Below are 22,581 nucleotides of genomic sequence, written 5' to 3' on the forward strand. Positions count from 1 at the left end.
GCGCTTCGCCCTTTTACATCGTATATGGACGACATCCGCGGATACCAGCCCCCTTGAAAACCAACTTGGATGTCCCGGCAGTGGCCGATGCGGTGACCTCGCTCCAAGCAATTTGGTCATCAGTTCAGAAAGTGCTGCGAGTGACCTCCGCTCGTATGAAACGCCAAGCGGATCGGTCTCGCAGAGTGGAACCGCGCTTCCAGCCTGGCGACTTGGTGTGGTTGTCCATGTGTAATCTTCGTCTGAAGATTCCCTCCTCCCGCTTTGCACCTCGATTTGTGGGCCCGTATCCCATTGTGAGGCAAGTGAATCGGGTCTGTTATCAGCTAAAGTTACCACCTACATTACAGGTACATAACACCTTTCATGTGTCCTTGCTGAAGCCTGTGATTCTGAGAAAAGGGGCTTTGCCCGCGTTGCCTGCTAGTCCAGCCATCTCAGCCTCCTAGGGGGGAATACGAAGTCCGGGATGTCTTGGATGCAAGGCGCTTCCGGGGACATCTCCAGTATCTCATTGCGTGGAAGGGATATGGACCGGCAGACAACTCCTGGGACGCTACTCATGTCCACGCACCAGTCCTAGTCAGACGGTTCCATCGCCTTTTCCCTCACAAACCTAAACCTCGTGGACGGGGTAGGGGGGGCCCTTGAAGGGGGGGATGATGTTATGATTCTGCCAGTTTGGCTGAGGGGGAGGGGGGACGTCTCTTCTGATTGGCTGCCAGGTGGATGGAGGGCAGGGGAAAGGGGGGTCACTGGGTATGGGTGAATGCAGGGCAGGGGAGAGGAGGGTCACTTCTGGACATGGGTGGATGGAGGGCAGGGGAAAGGAGGGTCACTGGGTATGGGTGCATGCAGGGCAGGGGAGAGGAGGGTCACTGAACATGGGTGGATGGAGAGGGGGGAGAGAGAAGAAATGCTGGACATGGACGGAGGGGAGGGAAGAGTGAGGAAGGAGATGAGGGAAAAGAAAGAGAGGAGAAAAACTGCACATGGATGAAGAAAATAGGCAGACGCTGAGGACCAGAAATGAAGAAGAAAGGAGGAAAGGAAAGAAATAAATGGAAAGGAAGCCCTGGAAACGGAGTTAAGAGGACAGATAGCAGCAGAATCGGATACTGGGCCAGCATGATCAGAAAAACAGTCACCAGACAACAAAGGTAGAAAAAAATCATTTTATTTTCATTATAGTGTTTGGAATATGTTCACTTTGAGAATCAGGTGCTCAACATTAAAAGTTTATATTTATTTACTTATTTATGGCATTTTATCGCACATTAAACATGAATTAGATTGGAACCTGGGATCATTTAATTTTTTTTTCCTGGAGTAATGCATTGCCCCCCCCCCAGGCTCTGTCCCCGGCTATAGCCAGCTCTGGAATCTGGGGGGGGGGGGGGGGCGCAGAGGGGGACCGGGGAGAGAGCCTGTTGTTAAACATTTACCAGCACACCACTGGTTGCACCTCAGCCGATCGACGAGGTATGGATGAAACTGCCATCCATCCTTGTGAAGAAAGGTTGCCACAATTACCAGGATCTTGAAAAACTGTCTGTGGTGATTGGAAAAGGCTGAATGGTATGGTCACAAATGGATTAACTTCTCCAAGAATAGGAAACCACAGAAATCTACTGTGGGGAGATCAAATGGGAATATGAAAGTATGTTTCCTGGAGACCCAGGGAGGTGAAGAAAAAAACTCTCCCTGCTGGATGAAAACCCTTACAGACCATAATGTTCACATTGTGAAATGTGAACCGTCCATACTTTATGGACTCTAGGAAGTCCAAATCCAGGTGGGAGAAATCTCCTTTCTTTTGAACTATGAAGGAAAGTGAATAACTGCCCATTCCCAGTTGCAATGGGGAACAATCCACTGTGCCAAAATGAAGAAGCGTTGGCCAGGTGACTGGAAATGCTCAACAATGGAGCTTGAGCATGCATGAAGGTCCAAGCCAGAACCTTAAATGGAATGGGATAACTCCCATTTGTAACCCTGCTTAGGATTTCCAAGATGCATTAGTTTGAGGCAAGTGGGGGTCCACTCCTCATGGCACCTGGAGAAGTGCCCTGCTATTATGAAACCCGAGGAGGGCACTGAGACCCCATCATGGGGAAGAGCAGGAGAAATGGCAGACCTGGCTTTCTGACAACATGAAAGAATATTTGACTTGTTGAAATGGGAATCCAGAAAGTTAGATTGCCTGGCCTGTAGCACATGACCTTACAAAACCCAAGACGAGACTGAGAGGATAGGAGATTCTATAGGTAGAATATTGGCGTGTCTAACTATGACACTGTTGTTCAAACCGCTTTAGCGTTTCAGAGGAAAAGGCCTCAAGAAGCCCCCAGCTCAAGTTTGGCTTCAGGGGCAGGACTGCTTCATCATTGGCCAAAAAACCTCATTATTTTTATTATTTGTTTTTTATTGGCGTCAATTTTTGAGGAACGTTTGTGATAAAGACAAAGTATCTACATTGTTGAGACCTCTGTGCTGCTTGGTTACCTGATGAAGACAACTGAAACGGGACCGTAGGAATCAGCGCATTATTAGGAGGACAACATGGCGAGATAAGTGCAATTGATGTACTTTGTGTTTTTTTAGGACATTGAATGTTTCGTGTTTCAAAGGGATATGAACCCTCAAACTGCAAGTATTAATAAAAAATTCAAAAAAATAAAAAAATCATCGAGGGTTTTTCAGTTAGTGATGACTTTTTCTATGTGCAATTAAACAAATACAATTTTTGAATATTGCCGTAGTAGTTGAGACTTTTCCCTCATTTACACATAAACACTGCTTATTGGGGTTATCATAATTTCTTCCAGCCACAGTTCATCGTCCTTGATGTCACCCCCCTGCCAAGCCTTATCTATGAGACTAATGCAGTTGAGAACGTTGAAATGGTTTTTCCAGAACTCTCTTAAGGACAACTGTGTATCTGATGTCACCTCAAAGCACCTTTGAAACAATGCTTTCGTGTACAGCTTCTTGAAATTGGAAATGACATTCTGGTCCATGGGCTGGATGAGTTGTGTGGTATTAGGGGGCAAGATCTTCAAAGTGATAAAACTGAACAGCTCCAACAATGCATCTTCCAAACCTGGAGGATGTGCAGGAGCATTGTCCATTAACAGGAGGCACGTAAGGGGCAAATGATTATCCTGAAGGTATTTTTTCACACTCGGGCCAAACACTTCATTCATCCACTCAATGAAAATTGGCCTCGTGACCCATGCTTTCTTGTTTTCCCTCCACATCACACACAATTTACTTTTGATCACATTGTTTCTGCTAAATACTCTTGGAGTTTCTGAATGGTACACCAGTAAGGGCTTCACTTTACAATCACCACTAGCATTACCACACAACAAAAGAGTTAGCCTATCTTTCATAGGCTTATGTCCTGGCAGTGCCTTTTCCTCCTGTGTAATGAACATTCTCTTTGGCATTTTCTTCCAAAGCAGGCCAGTTTCATCACAGTTGAAGACTTGTTGGGGGATGAATCCTCCAGCCTCTACATAGTCTTTGAATTCGGACACAAATTTGTCGGCACCAGACTTGTCCGAACTCGCACCTTCGCCGTGCCTAGTAACACTGTGTATGCCAGTGCGCCTCTTGAATTTTTCGAACCAGGCTCTGCTGGCCTTAAAATCACTTAGAGGGGACTAATCGAACGGCGCCGGCGAAATACATGGCCGGCGATGTATTTTGGCAGCGCCGCAAACAGCTGACCAGACCCGTATTTTTGAAAAAGATGGCCGGCCATCTTTTGTTTCGATAATACGGTTCCGGCCAGCCAAATGCCTTGAATTTGGCTGGGGTTTGAGATGGCCGGCTTCGTTTTTTAGCGATAATGGAAAGTTATGTCGGCCATCTCAAACCCTGGCCAAATTCAAGGCATTTGGCCGTGGGAGGAGCCAGCATTTTTAGTGCACTGGCCCCCCTGACATGCCAGGACACCAACCGGGCTCCCTAGGGGTCACTGCGGTGGACTTCAGAAAAGCTCCCACGTGTATAGCTCCCTTACTTTGGAAGCTGAGAGCCCCCCAACCCCCCTCCCACAAAACCCACTACCCACAAATGTACTGCACCCACTAAAACTGCTCCAGGGACCTGCATACAGCCTCTAGGACTTATTGCTGCTGTATAACTTTGGCACAGCAGTTCACACCTGAAGACTAATCTCTCTGAAAAAGTCCTTTCTTGAAATAACCACATTTACTCACAGTTAACTGCAGATCAGAGGTTGTGCCCCACTGGCAAAGAGTCCCCTGGTACTAAGATTAGCAGTAGGTCAGAGCTGGCACACTGGTGTACAATGCCCTCTTTCAGCAACATTCAAGGTAAGAACTACGTTCTCTGACGTGGGTAACACAGGAAAGGGATCTAAAACTGTCTTACAAAAATGGCCACTACCGAATGGACTACAACAGGAAACAAAATGGGGCACACGCTGACCCAGTAAGTAGGGGGAAAAGCAGAGCCTAACAACTACCAATATCTATACCCACCACAATGTATTGCTGATGTGACTCTGCAGTGCAAATAACAGAAAAGGTGCCACACTCACCCCAGAGCCACATCACAAGCAGGCAAAGGCTGTCGGAGGACAGAACACATTCTGCTGTCATGGAGGTGGGTACGGCATTTGAGGCTGGCATAGAGGCTGGCAAAAAAGTATTTGTAACCTGTTTTTTATGCTGGGAGGGGGTTGGTGACCACTGGGGGAGTAGGGGGAGGTCATCCCTGATTCCTTCTGGTGGTCATGTGGTCAGTTCAGCCACCTTTTTGAAGCTTGGACCTGAAAAAAAAGGGACCAAGTAAAAGCAGCCAAATGCTCTTCATCGCCGGGTTTTTTTTTCCATTATGGGCTAAAGCCGGCCATTTCGTAACCCCGCCCATGTCCCGCCTTTGCGTCACTGCCAACACGCCCCCTTGAACTTTCACCGGCTCTGCGACGGGAAAGCGGCGATGGTGTCAAAATAGCGGCTTTCGATTATACCGATTTGGCCGCTTTTGCGAGATCGCCGGCCATCTCCCGATTTGTGTTGGAAGATGGCCGGCGATCACTTTTGAAAATGAGCTGGCTAGTAAACTAGCACTTGTCCCAGGCATGTTCTTAATGAGATTTGCATACAACAGTCTGGCCTTTTCACATATGATGGCCTCAGAAACAGAATCGCCATCTAACTGTTTTTGATTGATCCAAATTAATAATAACTGTTCCACATCTTCTATTGTTTGCAATCTCTGTTTCATTAGCACATTCACGCCTTTTGCTACTGTTGCCTCCTTTATTGCCTCCTTTTTCACCACAATTGAACTTATCGTGGATGGTGACTTCCCGTACATGCGGCCGATTTCAGCAATCTTAATGCCGCTCTCGTATTTTTCAATGATTTCCTTCTTCAACTTGATCGTGTTCCTGTCCTTCTTCTTTGAAGGGCTGATGGCTCTAAAAACTTTTTTTGGTCCCATGATGACGAAATTTCTATCATCAAGCCACAGTCATTTATGAAGAGGCACTAAACCAAAAGCAGCAGTGTGGGCAAAACGAGAGCAGGCAGTGATCACACAACGAGAAACAACGCCCCAGAAGAATGCCGCAGAACGCCCCAGAAGAACGCCGCAGGAGAATGCAAAATTAGCATCGTGGGCACACCGATGAAATCTGAAGCAACCAACGAAAACCGAGACAAATCTTTCACTAATAAATTCGCCGAAAACCGAAAACGAAATCTGAAGTCAACAAAAACCGAGGTTTCACTGTATATGATCTAAATAGAGTAATAACCAATTCAGGTAATAATTAATTGTTTGAGATATGGTCATTCTTTGTGAGGGCTTGTTTGAATAGGAATGATTTGAGAATTTTTCAGAATCTATGAAATCACTGGTACATTGTTCTGGTTTTGTAAAGTGCCGCCCCACAGGCGTGACATCCTGGCTGGCACTGGCAATTTTCATATGATGTCTATGCAAATTAAATCTTGTCTTTAGCATCTGGCTTGTTTCTCCAATATAGCACCCTTCATCACATTTTTTACACTGAATGATGTATACTACATTGGAACATGAGCATGTAAAGAATTCCTTTATGTTGAATATTTTTCCTTTGTGAATGACTGTGGGGTCCTGTGAAATGTTTTGCCATATTTTGCAGCTGGATATATTGCAAGGATGTGTGCCATTCTCTTCTTTTTGAGTCTGTGTTGGGAGCTTACTTCTAATTAGCTTGTTTTTTTAAGTTGGGTGGCTGTCTGAAGGCCAGCACTGGTGGGGATGGGAATATCTCTTTCAGTAATTCATCCTCCTGGAGTAGATAGCTAGTGATTTCATAGTAGGAATCCTGAAAGATAACTTTAAAACAATTCAGGAACGTAAGACCTTTGAAGTCAGAATGATTAAATATTTTGACACCCACCAGACAGGACTTAACAAAGATCTGGGTTTTCTAGCCCATTATAAACCATAAAATTGTACTGCTTTGTCACCCTCCTATCTCCATGCATATCTCCCTGTCTCTCACCTATCCACCCCATCCTGTTAGGCTGCCACTGAAATGCTTTGATGTTTCACTTATATATATTGTCATCTACCAACATTTGCTTATTTCTGATCTGACGAAGAAGTGCAACCTTCGAAAGCTAATCAAGAAATGTATTAAGTTATGTCCAATAAAAAAGGTATCATCTTATTTTCTTTTCCATGTTTTATTTTATTTTATTTCTATTGATTACCTTTAGAAGTAGACTAACATGGCTACCACACCTCTCTACTTAATAATACGTAACATTCTATTTGCTTTCTTAGCCGCCACCGCACACTGAGCAGAGGGTTTCAATGTATCAACGATGATGGCTAGATCCCTTTCCTGGTTGGTGACTCCTAATGTGTAAGCTTGGATTATGCATCTATAATTTGGGTTCCTCTTTCCCACATGCATCACTTTGCACTTGCTCACATTAATCGTCATCTACCATTTGGATGTTCAGTCTTCCAGTCTTGTAAGGTGCTCTTGTAATTTTTCACAATCCTCTTGTGATTTCACAACTTTGAATAACTTTGTGTCGTTAACAAATTTAATTACCTCACTAGTTACTCCAATCTCTAGATCATTTATAAATATGTTAAAAAGCAGCGGTCCGAGCACAGACCCCCTGGGGAACCCCACTAAGTACCCTTCTCCATTGAGAAAGCGAATGCTACATACCTGTAGAAGGTATTCTCCGAGGACAGCAGGCTGATTGTTCTCACTGATGGGTGACGTCCACGGCAGCCCCTCCAATCGGAAACTTCACTAGCAAAGGCCTTTGCTAGTCCTCGCGCGCCCATGTGCGGCTGTCTTCCCGCCCGAACCGTCTCGTGTTCGTCAGTCCCGTATGTAGCAAGACAAAGACAAGGGAAGACACAAATCCAAAGGGGAGGCGGGCGGGTTTGTGAGAACAATCAGCCTGCTGTCCTCGGAGAATACCTTCTACAGGTATGTAGCATTCGCTTTCTCCGAGGACAAGCAGGCTGCTTGTTCTCACTGATGGGGTATCCCTAGCCCCCAGGCTCACTCAAAACAACAAACATGGTCAATTGGGCCTCGCAATGGCGAGGACGTAACTGAGATTGACCTAACAATTTATCCAACTAACTGAGAGTGTAGCCTGGAACAGAATAAACATGGGCCTAGGGGGGTGGAGTTGGATTCTAAACCCCAAACAGATTCTAAAGCACTGACTGCCCGAACCGACTGTCGCGTCGGGTATCCTGCTGCAGGCAGTAATGAGATGTGAATGTGTGGACAGATGACCACGTCGCAGCTTTGCAGATCTCTTCAATAGTGGCTGACTTCAAGTGGGCCACTGACGCAGCCATGGCTCTGACATTGTGAGCCGTGACATGACCCTCAAGAGCCAGCCCAGCCTGGGCGTAAGTGAAGGAAATGCAATCTGCTAACCAATTGGATATGGTGCGTTTCCCCACAGCCACTCCCCTCCTGTTGGGATCAAAAGAAACAAACAATTGGGCGGACTGTCTGTTGGGCTGTGTCCGCTCCAGATAGAAGGCCAATGCTCTTTTGCAGTCCAATGTGTGCAGCTGATGTTCAGCAGGGCAGGAATGAGGACGGGGAAAAAATGTTGGCAAGACAATTGATTGGTTCAGATGGAACTGCGACACTACCTTCGGCAAGAACTTAGGGTGAGTGCGGAGGACTACTCTGTTATGATGAAATTTGGTGTAAGGGGCCTGGGCTACCAGGGCCTGAAGCTCACTGACTCTACGAACTGAAGTAACTGCCACCAAGAAAATGACCTTCCAGGTCAAGTACTTCAGATGGCAGGAGTTCAGTGGCTCAAAAGGAGGTTTCATCAGCTGGGTGAGAATGACATTGAGATCCCATGACACTGTAGGAGGTTTGACGGGGGGCTTTGACAAAAGCAAAACCTCTCATGAAGCGAACGACTAAAGGCTGTCCTGAGATCGGCTTACCTTCCACACGGTAATGGTATGCACTGATTGCGCTAAGGTGAACCCTTACAGAGTTGGTCTTGAGACCAGACTCAGACAAGTGCAGAAGGTAGTCAAGCAGGGTCTGTGTAGGACAAGAGCGAGGATCTAAGGCCTTGCTGTCACACCAGACGGCAAACCTCCTCCATAAAAAGAAGTAACTCCTCTTAGTGGAATCTTTTCTGGAAGCAAGCAAGATACGGGAGACACCCTCTGACAGATCCAAAGAGGCAAAGTCTACGCTCTCAACATCCAGGCCGTGAGAGCCAGAGACTGGAGGTTGGGATGCAGAAGCGCCCCTTCATCCTGTGTGATGAGAGTCGGAAAACACTCCAATCTCCACGGTTCTTCGGAGGACAACTCCAGAAGAAGAGGGAACCAGATCTGACGCGGCCAAAACGGAGCAATCAGAATCATTGTGCCTCGGTCTTGCTTGAGTTTCAACAAAGTGTTCCCCACCAGAGGTATGGGAGGATAAGCATACAGCAGGCCTTCCCCCCAATCCAGTAGGAAGGCATCCGATGCCAGTCTGCCATGGGCCTGAAGTCTGGAACAGAACTGAGGGACTTTGTGGTTGGCTCAAGATGCAAAGAGATCTACCAAGGGGGTGCCCCACACCTGGAAGATCTGGCGCACTACTCTGGAGTTGAGCGACCACTCGTGAGGTTGCATAATCCTGCTCAACCTGTCGGCCAGACTGTTGTTTACGCCTGCCAGGTATGTGGCTTGGAGCACCATGCCGTGACGGCGAGCCCACAGCCACATGCTGACGGCTTCCTGACACAGGGGGCGAGATCCGGTGCCCCCCTGCTTGTTGATGTAATACATGGCAACCTGGTTGTCTGTCTGAATTTTGATAATTTGGTGGAACAGCCGATCTCTGAAAGCCTTCAGAGCGTTCCAGACCGCTCGTAACTCCAGGAGATTGATCTGCAGATCTCGTTCCTGGAGGGACCAGCTTCCCTGGGTGTGAAGCCCATCGACATGAGCTCCCCACCCCAGGAGAGACGCATCCGTAGTCAGCACTTTTTGTGGCTGAGGAATTTGGAAAGGACGTCCCAGAGTCAAATTGGACCAAATCGTCCACCAATACAGGGATTTGAGAAAACTCGTGGACAGGTGGATCACGTCTTCTAGATCCCCAGCAGCCTGAAACCACTGGGAAGCTAGGGTCCATTGAGCAGATTGCATGTGAAGGCGGGCCATGGGAGTCACATGAACTGTGGAGGCCATGTGGCCCAGCAATCTCAACATCTGCCGAGCTGTGATCTGCTGGGACGCTCGCACCCAAGAGACGAGGGACAACAAGTTGTTGGCTCTCGTCTCTGGGAGATAGGCATGAGCCGTCCGAGAATCCAGCAGAGCTCCTATGAATTCGAGTCTCTGTACCGGGAGAAGATGGGACTTTGGATAATTTATCACAAACCCCAGTAGCTCCAGGAGGCGAATGGTCATCTGCATGGACTGTAGAGCTCCTGCCTCGGATGTGTTCTTCACCAGCCAATCATCGAGATAAGGGAACACATGCACTCCCAGCCTGCGAAGCGCCGCTGCTACTACAGACAGGCACTTCGTGAACACTCTGGGTGCAGAGGTGAGCCCAAAGGGTAGCACACAGTACTGGAAGTGACGTGTGCCCAGCTGAAATCGCAGATACTGCCTGTGAGCTGGCAGTATCGGGATGTGTGTGTAGGCATCCTTCAAGTCCAGAGAGCATAGCCAGTCGTTTTCCTGAATCATGGGGAGGAGGGTGCCCAGGGAAAGCATCCTGAACTTTTCCTTGACCAGATATTTGTTCAGGGCCCTTAGGTCTAGGATGGGACGCATCCCCCCTGTTTTCTTTTCCACAAGGAAGTACCTGGAATAGAATCCCAGCCCTTCTTGCCCGGATGGCACGGGTTCGACTGCATTGGCGCTGAGAAGGGCGGAGAGTTCCTCTGCAAGTACCTGCTTGTGCTGGAAGCTGTAGGATTGAGCTCCCGGTGGGCAATTTGGAGGTTTCGAGGCCAAATTGAGGGTGTATCCTTGCCGGACTATTTGAAGAACCCAACGGTCGGAGGTTATGAGAGGCCACCTTTGGTGAAAAACTTTCAACCTCCCCCCGACCGGCAGGTCGCCCGGCACTGATACGTTGATGTCGGCTATGCTCTGCTGGAGCCAGTCAAAAGCTCGCCCCCTGCTTTTGCTGGGGAGCCGCGGGGCCTTGCTGAGGTGCACGCTGCTGACGAGAGTGAGCGTGCTGGGGCTTAGCCTGGGCCGCAGGCTGTCGAGAAGGAGGATTGTACCTACGCTTACCAGAAGAGTAGGGAACAGTCTTCCTTCCCCCATAAAAACGTCTACCTGAGGAGGTAGATGCTGAAGGCTGCCGGGGGGAGAACATATCGAAAGCGGTATCCCGCTGGTGGAGCTGCTCTACCACCTGTTCGACTTTCTCTCCAAAAATGTTGTCCGCTCGGCAAGGGGAGTCCGCAATCCGCTGCTGGATCCTATTCTCCAGGTCGGAGGCACGCAGCCATGAGAGTCTGCGCATCACCACACCTTGAGCAGCGGCCCTGGACGCAACATCAAAGGTATCATATACCCCTCTGGCCAGGAATTTTCTGCACGCCTTCAGCTGCCTGAAATGGCTTGGCTTGCTCAGGAGGGAGCTCGTCCACCAAGCCCGCCAACTGCCGCACATTGTTCCGCATATGGATGCTCATGTAGAGCTGGTAAGACTGAATTTTGGCCACGAGCATAGAAGAATGGTAGGCCTTCCTCCCAAAGGAGTCTAAAGTTCTAGAGTCTTTGCCCGGGGGCGCCGAAGCATGCTCCCTAGAACTCTTAGCCTTCTTTAGGGCCAGATCCACCACACCAGAGTCATGAGGCAACTGAGTGCGCATCAGCTCTGGATCCCCATGGATCCGGTACTGGGACTCGATCTTCTTGGGAATGTGGGGATTACTTAGAGGCTTGGTCCAGTTCGCCAGCAATGTCTTTTTTAGGACATGATGCATGGGTACTGTGGACGCTTCCTTAGGTGGAGAAGGATAGTCCAAGAGCTCAAACATTTCAGCCCTGGGCTCATCCTCCACGTCCACCGGGAAGGGGATGGCCGTAGACATTTCCCAGACAAAGGCCGCAAAAGACAGACTCTCGGGAGGAGAAAGCTGCCTCTCAGGGGAGGGAGTGGGATCAGAAGGAAGGCCATCAGACTCCTCGTCAGAGAAATATCTGATGTCCTCCTCCTCCTCCCACGAGGCCTCACCATCGGTATCAGACACAAGTTCATGAACCTGTGTCTGAAGCCGTGCCTGACTCGACTCCGTGGAAACACGGCCACGGTGAGATCGTCCAGAGGTAGACTCCCTCGCCCGCACCGGCGAAGCTCCCTCCGCCGACGTCGTCGGGGAGCCTTCCTCGGAGGCGGCCGCAGTCGATACTGCAAGCGGTACCGATGTCGGAGACCTCACCCCGGGCAGGGGGCCAGCCGGCGCCTCACTCGACGGTACCGGTGGCGCAAGCACCCCCGGTACCGGAGGGGAAGGGCACAACAGCTCTCCCAGGATCTCTGGGAGAACGGCCCGGAGACTCTCGTGCAAAGCGGCTGTGGAGAAAGACATGGAAGCCGATGCAGGCGTCGAGGTCAGAGTCTGTTCCGGGCGTGGAGGCTGTTCCGGGTTGTCCAAGGTGGAGCGCATCGACACCTCCTGAACAGAGGGTGAGCGGTCCTCTCGGTGCCGATGCCTACTGGGTGCTGACTCCCTCGGTGACCCAGAGCTCTCGGTACCGACGTGGGAAGGGGACCGGTGTCGATGCTTCTTAGATTTTTTCAGACGAAGCATGTCACCGGAGCTTCCCGGTACCGATGAGGAGGACGTAGAATCCAGCTGTCTCTTCCTCGGGGCCGAGGCCGAAGAAGGTCGGTCTCGGGGGGGGGGGGGGGGGCTGTACCGCAGGAGCCCTCAGGGTAGGAGGAGACCCACCCGAAGGCTCACCGCCACCAGCAGGGGAATGGACAGCCCTCACCTGCACTCCAGTCGAAGCACCACCATCCAACGACATCAGCAACAGCGGAGGTCCCGATACCACCGACGCCGACGCAGCCTTCCGATGTCTCGGTACCGACGATGCAGAGGGTCGATACCTCGATGCAGTCGATACAGTCGATGACGAGGTCGAAGGTCTTGATGCTGCCGACGTCGATGCACTCGATGACTCCGGTGCTGTTGTCGACGAAGAGCCCGAGAACAACACGTTCCACTGGGCCAATCTCGCAACCTGAGTCCTCTTTTGTAAAAGAGCACAAAGACTACAGGCCTGTGGGCGGTGCCCAGCCCCCAGACACTGAAGATACGAAGCATGCCTATCAGTGAGCGAGATTACCCGGGCGTACTGGGTGCACTTCTTGAAGCCGCTGGGAGACTTCGATGACATGGGCGGAAAAATCATGCCGGCGAAATCAAAATTCGTAATGGCGACGAAGGGCACCAAAAATAAGGGAGAGAGAAAAACCCATACCGAGGCCCCAAAAAAGGCCTACCCCGAAAGCGAAAGGAAACTTTCGTCGGGAAAACAAACTGGACACACGGGAAGGGACAAGACCGAGGTCTTGTTTTTTTTTTTTTTGCAAAATCGCGAAGACGCGCTAGGGTCAACTTTGAGGGGCGCGAAACGGCGCAAAACACTACCGTCCCGAGCGTGGACAAAAAAAGACTGACGAACACGATTCCGATTGGAGGGGCTGCTGTGGACGTCACCCATCAGTGAGAACAAGCAGCCTGCTTGTCCTCGGAGAATACTGACCATTTAACACTACTCTCTGGCAAACTCTGAAACTTGGGGTTCCTGAGGACCTAACCAACTGCTCTAGATCTTTTCCAAAGATTACCTGAACAAGATAGCTTGGCAAATGTCATTAGAAGCCACAGGAGCTGTACAAGCCTAAGCCAGAGTGGAAGAATTTGCTGGTATATGGCTGTGCACTAGAACAGGCTGGCATGGTTGCTTAGTGAAGCTAAATAGTGGGGCTGAGAGCCAGAGCTAGATGGAGTCACAGAATATGGCTGGTTGTACCATTGCGTGTGATCCGAACCAGCCACCTCTGGATCTCTGTGCACTCTCAATTGGAGGCTTTAACTAGTATAGTAAGCTATACCTCTACATTGAAGCAGATCTGAGAGATTGCCAGCTAATGAAAATGCACCAAAAGTGCAATAGAAGCCTGCAGTTAGACCTACAGCTAGTGGTGCCTGTGAAACAGCTGTGGTTGGGGCTGGTATGCAAGAGGATTGGCTCATGTCAGTGTGCAACACCAGAGAACAGAGCTGCGGTGGAAAGCCAACACCGCTAACCTAACACACTGTAGCATAGTGTCAGCTACCCCCAGCCATGCAGAATTGCCTATCAAGGCAAGGAATGTGGGAGAGTGAAGTAAAATATGCCCGAAATGAAAGAGATCAGATCCACAGCTTCTAATATTATGCACAAACCAACCTGGAACCAGGGACCTTCAGGTTGAAAGTCAGCCACCTTCCAGAACAGACTATTGTGTTTCTCTTTTTTTTTTTATTATTTATTTATGAAAATTTATACATTTATAATCAAGCAAATGCTTGTTTGAAAAAGCAATACATTTCAATTAGTTCAAAGAAAATACATAACAGAGAAGTAATTGTTTGAAATTTCTTGCTCAAGTCCACATAATGGGACAAGATTTTAAGAAATGGAATTAGTTATAAACATAAGTTTCAAAGATAGAGCACTAGATGATAACAGCCATCATTCCACAGTGTTAATTACATATTAAAGGGATAAGATGTTTTAAGTACCCCTATTTTGCCTTGAGGTAAGGAATGCTGTCAACTGAGCTGGATCAAAAAATACATACTTATTTGCCTGGTACCTCACCACACACTTGCAAGGGTATCGCAAGTAAAATGTTGCACCCAGCTGAGTTACAGCTGGTTTCATTAAAAGAAAAGACTTCCTACGTTTTTGCGTGTCTCTGGAGATGTCGGGAAACATTTGTATTTTCTGACCAAGGAATGTTTTATCTTTATTCTTAAAGTACATGGACATTAACCACTGTTTATCAGGTGCCAATGCCACTGTAACTATTAATGTCGATGGAATTACATTTTCATTATCTGTTAGTTCAAGTAAATCAGTGACATTCAATGGTTGTTCTTGGCTTGCTATTTTTTGGTCACTCCTTTCTTTGACTGGAAGATAATACACTTGGGTGAAAGGAGGAATCAATTCCTCCCTTACACCCAGAATTTCCATTATATATTTTTTTAACATTTCCCTAGGAGATATAACAATTTGTTTAGGAAAGTTTAACAAACGTAAATTATTGCTTCTAGCACTGTTCTCAAGAGATTCAGTCTTTCTTCTTAATGAGGTCAAGTCTTTAATCATAGCCTCCTGCTGAGTAAGCAATCTTTTCATATCCAAATCTTTTTGTTCTTCTATCTGTTCCAGTTTACCTATTTTTAAGTCCATGTTGTTTATTTTTTCCTCTTGTTTTAACATTTCCTGGTTTAGTCTATTTATCTGTGGAGTAATTGATTTCCCTAGATCTACAATCAGAGTCCACAAAGAGTCCAGAGTAACTTCTGCTGGCTTGTGCATATCGATAGAAAAAAGTGGTGGTCCTACCGGATTCATGCTAGCAGCATTCCCCACCGAATTCGTTGTAAAAATCGGTGTACCCATCAAGGCTTCTTGCTCTCCAGCCAATCGATGGTCTGCCTCCCGACTGGAACTGGTCTCACCGCTTCTGGGGGACCCGTTCAAAGTCGTCTCTGACGGAGTGCTACAGCCCAACGGCTGAGGGGGTGGTTCCCTTGTGTCGGGGCTGAGCGTAAGCTCTAGCCCAGGAGACACTGCCGTGCCTCCATTCGCACTGGCGCGTATCAGCAGGCTGCCTCCCGGCACTCCAAACACTGCGGTAGATGAAGCTACAGACGTCTGCAAAAAGGACCAAATATCCTGCGAAGTGAGAGCCGATCGCTGCGGAGCATAGGAGGTGGACTTGCCCCTTCGCTTCGGCATCTTGATAGGAAGTCAGAGAGCTGTAGAAATGAAGCGGGGGAGTCGGAGAAACTAAACAAATTCTCTGTAACCTTGGAGGATGTAATGGGTCAGTTCAGCAAGCTGAAGAGTAGTAAATCACCGGGACCTGATGGTATTCATCCCAGAGTATTAATAGAACTAAAAAATGAACTTGCGGAGCTACTGTTAGAAATATGCAATCTGTCCCTAAAATCGAGTGTAATACCGGAAGACTGGAGGGTAGCCAATGTTACTCCGATTTTTAAGAAAGGTTCCAGAGGAGATCCGGGAAATTATAGACCGGTGAGTCTGACGTCGGTGCCGGGCAAGATGGTGGAGGCTATTATTAAGAATAAAATTGCAGAGCATATACAAAAACATGGACTGATGAGACAAAGTCAGCACGGATTTAGTGAAGGGAAGTCTTGCCTCACCAATCTAATGCATTTTTTTGAGGGGGTAAGCAAACATGTGGACAATGGGGAGCCGGTTGATATTGTATATCTGGATTTTCAGAAGGCGTTTGACAAAGTGCCGCACGAAAGACTCCTGAAGAAATTGCAGAGTCATGGAATCGGAGGTAGGGTATTATTATGGATTAAGAACTGGTTGAAAGATAGGAAGCAGAGAGTAGGATTGCGTGGCCAGTATTCTCAGTGGAGGAGGGTAGTTAGTGGGGTCCCGCAGGGGTCTGTGCTGGGTCCGTTGCTTTTTAATGTATTTATAAATGACCTAGAGATGGGAATAACTAGTGAGGTAATTAAATTCGCCGATGACACAAAATTATTCAGGGTCGTCAAGTCGCAGGAGGAATGTGAACGATTACAGGAGGACCTTGCGAGACTGGGAGAATGGGCGTGCAAGTGGCAGATGAAGTTCAATGTTGACAAGTGCAAAGTGATGCATGTGGGTAAGAGGAACCCGAATTATAGCTACGTCTTGCAAGGTTCCGCGTTAGGAGTTACGGATCAAGAAAGGGATCTGGGTGTCGTCGTCGATGATACGCTGAAACCTTCTGCTCAGTGTGCTGCTGCGGCTAGGAAAGCGAATAGAATGTTGGGTGTTATTAAGAAGGGTATGGAGTCCAGGTGTGTGGATGTTATAATGCCGTTGTATCGCTCCATGGTGCGACCGCACCTGGAGTATTGTGTTCAGTACTGGTCTCCGTATCTCAAAAAAGATATAGTAGAATTGGAAAAGGTACAGCGAAGGGCGACGAAAATGATAGTGGGGATGGGACGACTTTCCTATGAAGAGAGGCTGAGAAGGCTAGGGCTTTTCAGCTTGGAGAAGAGACGGCTGAGGGGAGATATGATAGAAGTGTATAAAATAATGAGTGGAATGGATCGGGTGGATGTGAAGCGACTGTTCACGCTATCCAAAAATACTAGGACTAGAGGGCATGAGTTGAAGCTACAGTGTGGTAAATTTAAAACGAATCGGAGAAAATTTTTCTTCACCCAACGTGTAATTAGACTCTGGAATTCATTGCCGGAGAACGTGGTACGGGCGGTTAGCTTGACGGAGTTTAAAAAGGGGTTAGATAGATTCCTAAAGGACAAGTCCATAGACCGCTATTAAATGGACTGGAAAAATTCCTCATTTTTAGGTATAACTTGTCTGGAATGTTTTTACGTTTGGGGAGCGTGCCAGGTGCCCTTGACCTGGATTGGCCACTGTCGGTGACAGGATGCTGGGCTAGATGGACCTTTGGTCTTTCCCAGTATGGCACTACTTATGTACTTATGTACTTATGGCTGTTAGCAGATACGCTCAGCGGCCATCTTGTCTAAACTCTCAGCTCTTCATCTTAATCGACTATTGTGTTTCTCAAAGCACTGCAAACACTGGAGAAAATTCCAGCATGACAACACTGAGGTGCCAGGAGTACCAGGGAGACCTGGAAACAGTGCACTAGCTCCCCAAAACAAAACTAATGCAGAAACATGGAGCCAAGAGCCCCAAGTTTGAGTGTATTCCCAATTCTGTAGGAGTATGTCCCTACTGTCAATAAAAAAGAGCCCAGGAACCAGAGGAAACTTCACAAAGGAAGTGAGGGAATACTGTCAGAGATCTTTTATTGTATTTACGGAGGCAAAAAAATGTACTTGCAAGCCTTTTCCCTTTATTTTATTTTTATTTTAAGCAACTGCCCCTGACAAAAAAAGTGAGGGGACTCCAAGCCCCCCCAAACAAAAGGGCATAACAGGAGAGTAGAACATGAACCAAGTCCTAAGAAATGACCTAACACCCCTGGTGCACTGTTCTGATGCCAGAAGCTGGTTCCCACAACAGGGATGAAGAGAACCAACTCTGGAAGCATAAATAAAAGCAGGATCTCACTCCAGGCAGCATGGTCTACTGGGGACTGCTGCTACCAATTAAGTCACTTTTGGGCAAATGCAGCTGTCCTAGCACAGGGCAGGGAAGGGGGAAAAGTGGGACATAGGTGCTGCTGAGCCACTGATCTGAGAAGATGCCCTGCATCGCAATCCTAGGAAACTCCAATCCAGCAGAAATGTGCCCTGGAGAGACTAGATGAAGCTCAAGAAGAACCAGGGAGAACATAATTGGGCAACTCTCCTGAAGAAAATGCTATAAAATGCTACAAAAACAACACATGACTTGACAACCTTCCGGAAATTATTGAAGACGCACCTGTTCGAAGAGACTTACAATAAAAATCCTCCTTAATGACTTGATTCCATTCTATATCTAAACCAACTAATACTGATCCCTTCTAATTTGATTATGTTAGTCACGTTATCACTATTGGTCATTATATCTTACCTGTTTTATTTTGTGTTATGTAAATAATTCTACTGACCTATCTACCTAATTTCTTACACAGTAATATGTTAAATTAGACCATACCTCTTACTCTGTTTATGATGATACCTTTTGCAACATAGTGTAAGCCACATTGAGCCTGCAAATAGGTGGGAAAATGTGGGGTACAAATGCAGCAAATAAATAAATAAATAAATTTGCACCACAGTAAGAGTATCGGGCATCCTCAAGAACAGTTCACCTGCCCCCAGGTCTCCTGCAGCTGCGCAGACACAAACTGCCCATACAGGACCCTGTAGAATAAGGTGGCAAAGGAGGGCCGGTGACACCTCAGCAAAGCATGACTGCCTTTGTCCCTGCTGCAAGTCAGGAGCCAGGCGAAGAGGCAGGAAGTCAGAAGCAACCCAGTAGTTTCCCCTGCCCGCACTTTTGTTTTTTTAAAGAAGCAGATCCCTAAGCCGAAGAAACAGGACCGTCGTAGACGACCTCCCTGGGAAACCCCTAGATCAGCTGCATGGAGGAGAGAAGTGCCGAAAATAGAGATGGGTGAGAAATAGTCAGTCCTGCCAGTCCCGGCTTGCTAGTCCCATATGTGTCCCACTGCAGCCGGAGACACACAGCCATCCTCTCCAACAGCCCTGATACCGGGGGCACCAGTATCTCTCTTGAAGCCATCTGCAGGCTTAAAGCAGAATTCCCGAACACATAACTTTTTAAAGAAGTTGAAGTTCCACAGCACAAAGGAAGGAGAATGGAGAAGGGTAGGAGAGAGAGCAGAAGGGTGTGGGAGGGACCTGAGGTGGCCAGGTGTACCCCCTAAAGATGACACTGCTCAGCTGCACACCCCATAGATCTACTAAACTGGGAGATCCAGAAGAGGAGCTGTAATCAGATGAGACCAGGAACTTGTGAAAGACCATCCATCTGCCTGCTGAAGACAGAGAATACTGACTGACCAAGGAACGTTCTGTTCTATAAGACAGTTCAGTTCAGCGCTCTCTATTTCCACCTGCTGGTAGATGGCCACAACCCACAAGTCTCTGGATTAATCTGCTGCTGACAATGCTAAGGAAAGACTGTTGTGCAGTTGCGAAGAATACATTGCAAGCACCTTACTAGCTGCGTAGAGAAGCTTTTCTTGCATTTCAGATCATCTTGCTTAGGCAGATTTGGCTCACCGTTAAGCAAATCAGCTAGAGCTGGGGAAGAGTGAATTTCATCATCTGGGATTCATTGGCCAACTGGGTGAGCTTTGAAAACAGTTCTATGGTTTGGGTGATCTAGAAATATCTCTTTGGAAAGCAAAAGGGAAGTGAGGGCTGATCGGCATGTGTGTGAGGACTGTATTTTCACTCATGCTAATAAGTAGTGTATAGTTTTCTAAGTAAAAACAATCATTGTAAATCAGGAATTATTAGTACCTTTTACCAGATCAGTTTTTTAGTGATTTATTTTTTGCCAGACTGACTTGTTGTTGGATAATACAGAAAACACTGTATAAACCCCTCAAACAATGCATAACAAGGCATAAAATTGATCTAAAACAAAGATTTTTAATAGAAATAAATGCAGTCACATCACCAGGAGGGGGGTCTGTTGGATATGCCAGATGGTCGAAATAATGAAGGTTAGATAATCAAGACTGTACTGTATTATATGTGTTGGATCTTGCATAGTCCAGTCATTTCATCCCGAATTCAGAGGGCCTGGGATAACACACCCTAGATGTTATAGTGTGATATTGCTCCTGCAGAGTAAGTGAGCCATTTCTTTGTGTTATTGCTACAATGTGTGTACTAGTTAAATTTACATAGTAACATAATAGATGACAGCAGAAAAAGACCTGCACGGTCCATCCAGTCTGCCCAACAAGACAACTCATATTTGCTACTTTTTGTGTATACCTTACTTTGATTTGTACCTGTGCTTTTCAGGGCACAGACTGTATAAGTCTGCCCAGCACTATCCCCGCCTCCCAACCACCAGCCCCGCCTCCCAACCACCGGCTCTGGCACAGATTGTATAAGTCTGCCCAGCACTATCCTCGCCTCCCAACCACCAGCCCTGCCTCCTAACCACCGGCTCTGGCACAGACCGTACAAGTCTGCCCAACACTATCCCCGCCTCCCAACCACCAGTCCCGCTTCCCACCACCGGCTCTGGCACGGACCGTATAAGTCTGCCCAGCACTATCCCCGCCTCCCAACCACCAGCCCCGCCTCCCGATCTCGACTAAGCTACTGAGGATCCATTCCTTCGGCACAGGATTCCTTTATGCTTATCCCACGCATGTTTGAATTCCGTTACCGTTTTCATTTATTTTTTCGTATAAAGCAGTTCTAAGTTTAAGTAGTAGTTCCCATTTTGTTCGAAGATTTAGCATAGGGGAACGACATTGTTAGTAAATTTCCCCAATTTTGTAATAATCTGAGGCTTGTTAAAGGGATGACACAATCTATTACTGAGCCTCATGTTTCAATGGAGTAAATAGGCATTATTATTTTTCTAAGCGTTATAGATTTGCATAATTTTCTAAAGGCTGTCCCCGAAAAGTTTTCTAGAATGATTCAGATAGGGCAGCACTTGGCTGTGACCTAATAAAAGTTTGCGAAAGCAGTTATTCTTACCAATTGGGTCATCAATTTTCCTATGGTTAAGTCACAGCTGTAAGCATTTTTGAGAAGCTCCCCCTAAGAGACAGATTCATATGCATTAACATAGAAAGCAGCTTTGTTAAAAATATTCTGGTCGATATTCAAAGTGATTTAACCAGTCAAAAATGGCTCCTGGCTGGTTAAAATCACTTGTTTGCAGCTAACCAGTTATTTTCAGTGGCATTTAACTGGTTAGCACCGACGAAAATGATCGGTTAGTGCCTATGTCAAAATTGGCTATTTTGGGGGCATTCCAGGGGCAAAGTCCTCACCTGGCCAATTAAGTGTCGATATTCAGCATTTAACTGGCCGGGCTAACCACATAAATGGGACCACACAAAAGGCTGTCCTATCTTTATGCAGTAACCCATAGTTGGTTATGTGTTGAATACTGGACGTGAGCCAACTATGCGTTAGCCAGTTCCATACAGGGGCGTATCTGGGGTTCGGCGGTAGGGGGGCCAGAGCCAGAGTGGGGGGCACATTATAGCCCCCCACCGCCATTGCCACCCCCTGCCGCCATTGCCACCCCCCCGCCGCCATTGCCACCCCCCCTGCCGCCGTCACCACCACCCCCCTACCGCTGCCAACACCTACCTTTGCTGGCGGGGGACCCCAACCCCCGCCAGTCGAGATCCGCTTCCTCTAAAAATATTCCTTGAGCTGAGGTCTTTTAAGTTGTTCGTCCTCGCTCCCACTCCTCCGTGATGCTGTTCAAACTCTGCGGAATCCAGTTTCGGAGTCTGTCTGACGTCGCAGACTCCGAAACTGGATTCCACAGAGTTTGAACAGCAGTACGGAGGAGTGGGAATGAGGAAGAACAACTTAAAAGACCTCAGCTCAAGGAATATTTTTAGAGGAAGTGGACCTCGGCTGGCGGGGGTTGGGGTCCCCCGCCAGCAAAGGTAGGTGTTGGCGGCGGTAGGGGGGTCCAGGGCGAAATCTGCGGGGGCCCAGGCCCCTGTGGCCCCATGCAGATACGCCCCTGGTTCCATAAGACCAGATATTTAAAGCCTGGACAAGGCCTGGCATTGAATATCCAGGAATAACACCAGTATAGGAATAAAATGTGCCCTGCTGCAGATAACTTAAGCTAATCTTTAGGAAAAGACCCCCTATATATCATGCTCATATAAACATATTTTAAATACACCAAGCCATGGTTAACTTGCAAAAATGAAATTAATGAATTTACAATGGAGCTGTATAAGCAACATACGCCAGAGTTTCAGGGTGCAGCATTTAGTCACTCTTAACCTAATCTGTGGGAAATCTAAGACTTTTTTTTAGAGAGAGAGAGGCCTAAAATGTTTGAGGTAAAGCTTTTCTTATCTGGGGAAGCATGGAGAACAGAGTTGGCTTGCTGACATATTTGTGGTTGTATTTGCTTTTTAAGACCACGTGAATGTTGTTCAGGGTGTAATGGTGAATTAATAAAATACATTTAAATAAAAACTGAAGCCTTTAGTTTGAACTGAACCCTTTGTTCGACTGGCAACCAGTAGAACTCCTTCAAATGTGTTGTCATATCATTAAACATTTTTCTTTTAACTAGAACTAGTTTAGAGACCATATTTTGAAAGCCACTGTACTCACT

The 22,581-nt window shown here is 47.4% G+C and overlaps 1 protein-coding gene across 1 annotated transcript in view; it reads right to left on the reverse strand.

Annotated features, from left to right (window-relative positions):
* The window catches only part of LOC115482132 (glycine-rich cell wall structural protein-like), a gene marked incomplete in the record, with an annotated part of 302,370 nt that overhangs the window by 259,956 nt on the left and 19,833 nt on the right, over positions 1–22,581 (reverse strand). Inside the window, 1 exon segment of the mRNA XM_030221707.1 lies at positions 20,958–21,020. Within this exon segment, the coding sequence (XP_030077567.1) occupies positions 20,958–21,020 (63 nt within the window).

This window comes from Microcaecilia unicolor, chromosome 1 (genome assembly GCF_901765095.1).
Source record: "Microcaecilia unicolor chromosome 1, aMicUni1.1, whole genome shotgun sequence".
In the NCBI taxonomy this organism is placed as follows: Eukaryota; Metazoa; Chordata; class Amphibia; order Gymnophiona; family Siphonopidae; genus Microcaecilia; species Microcaecilia unicolor.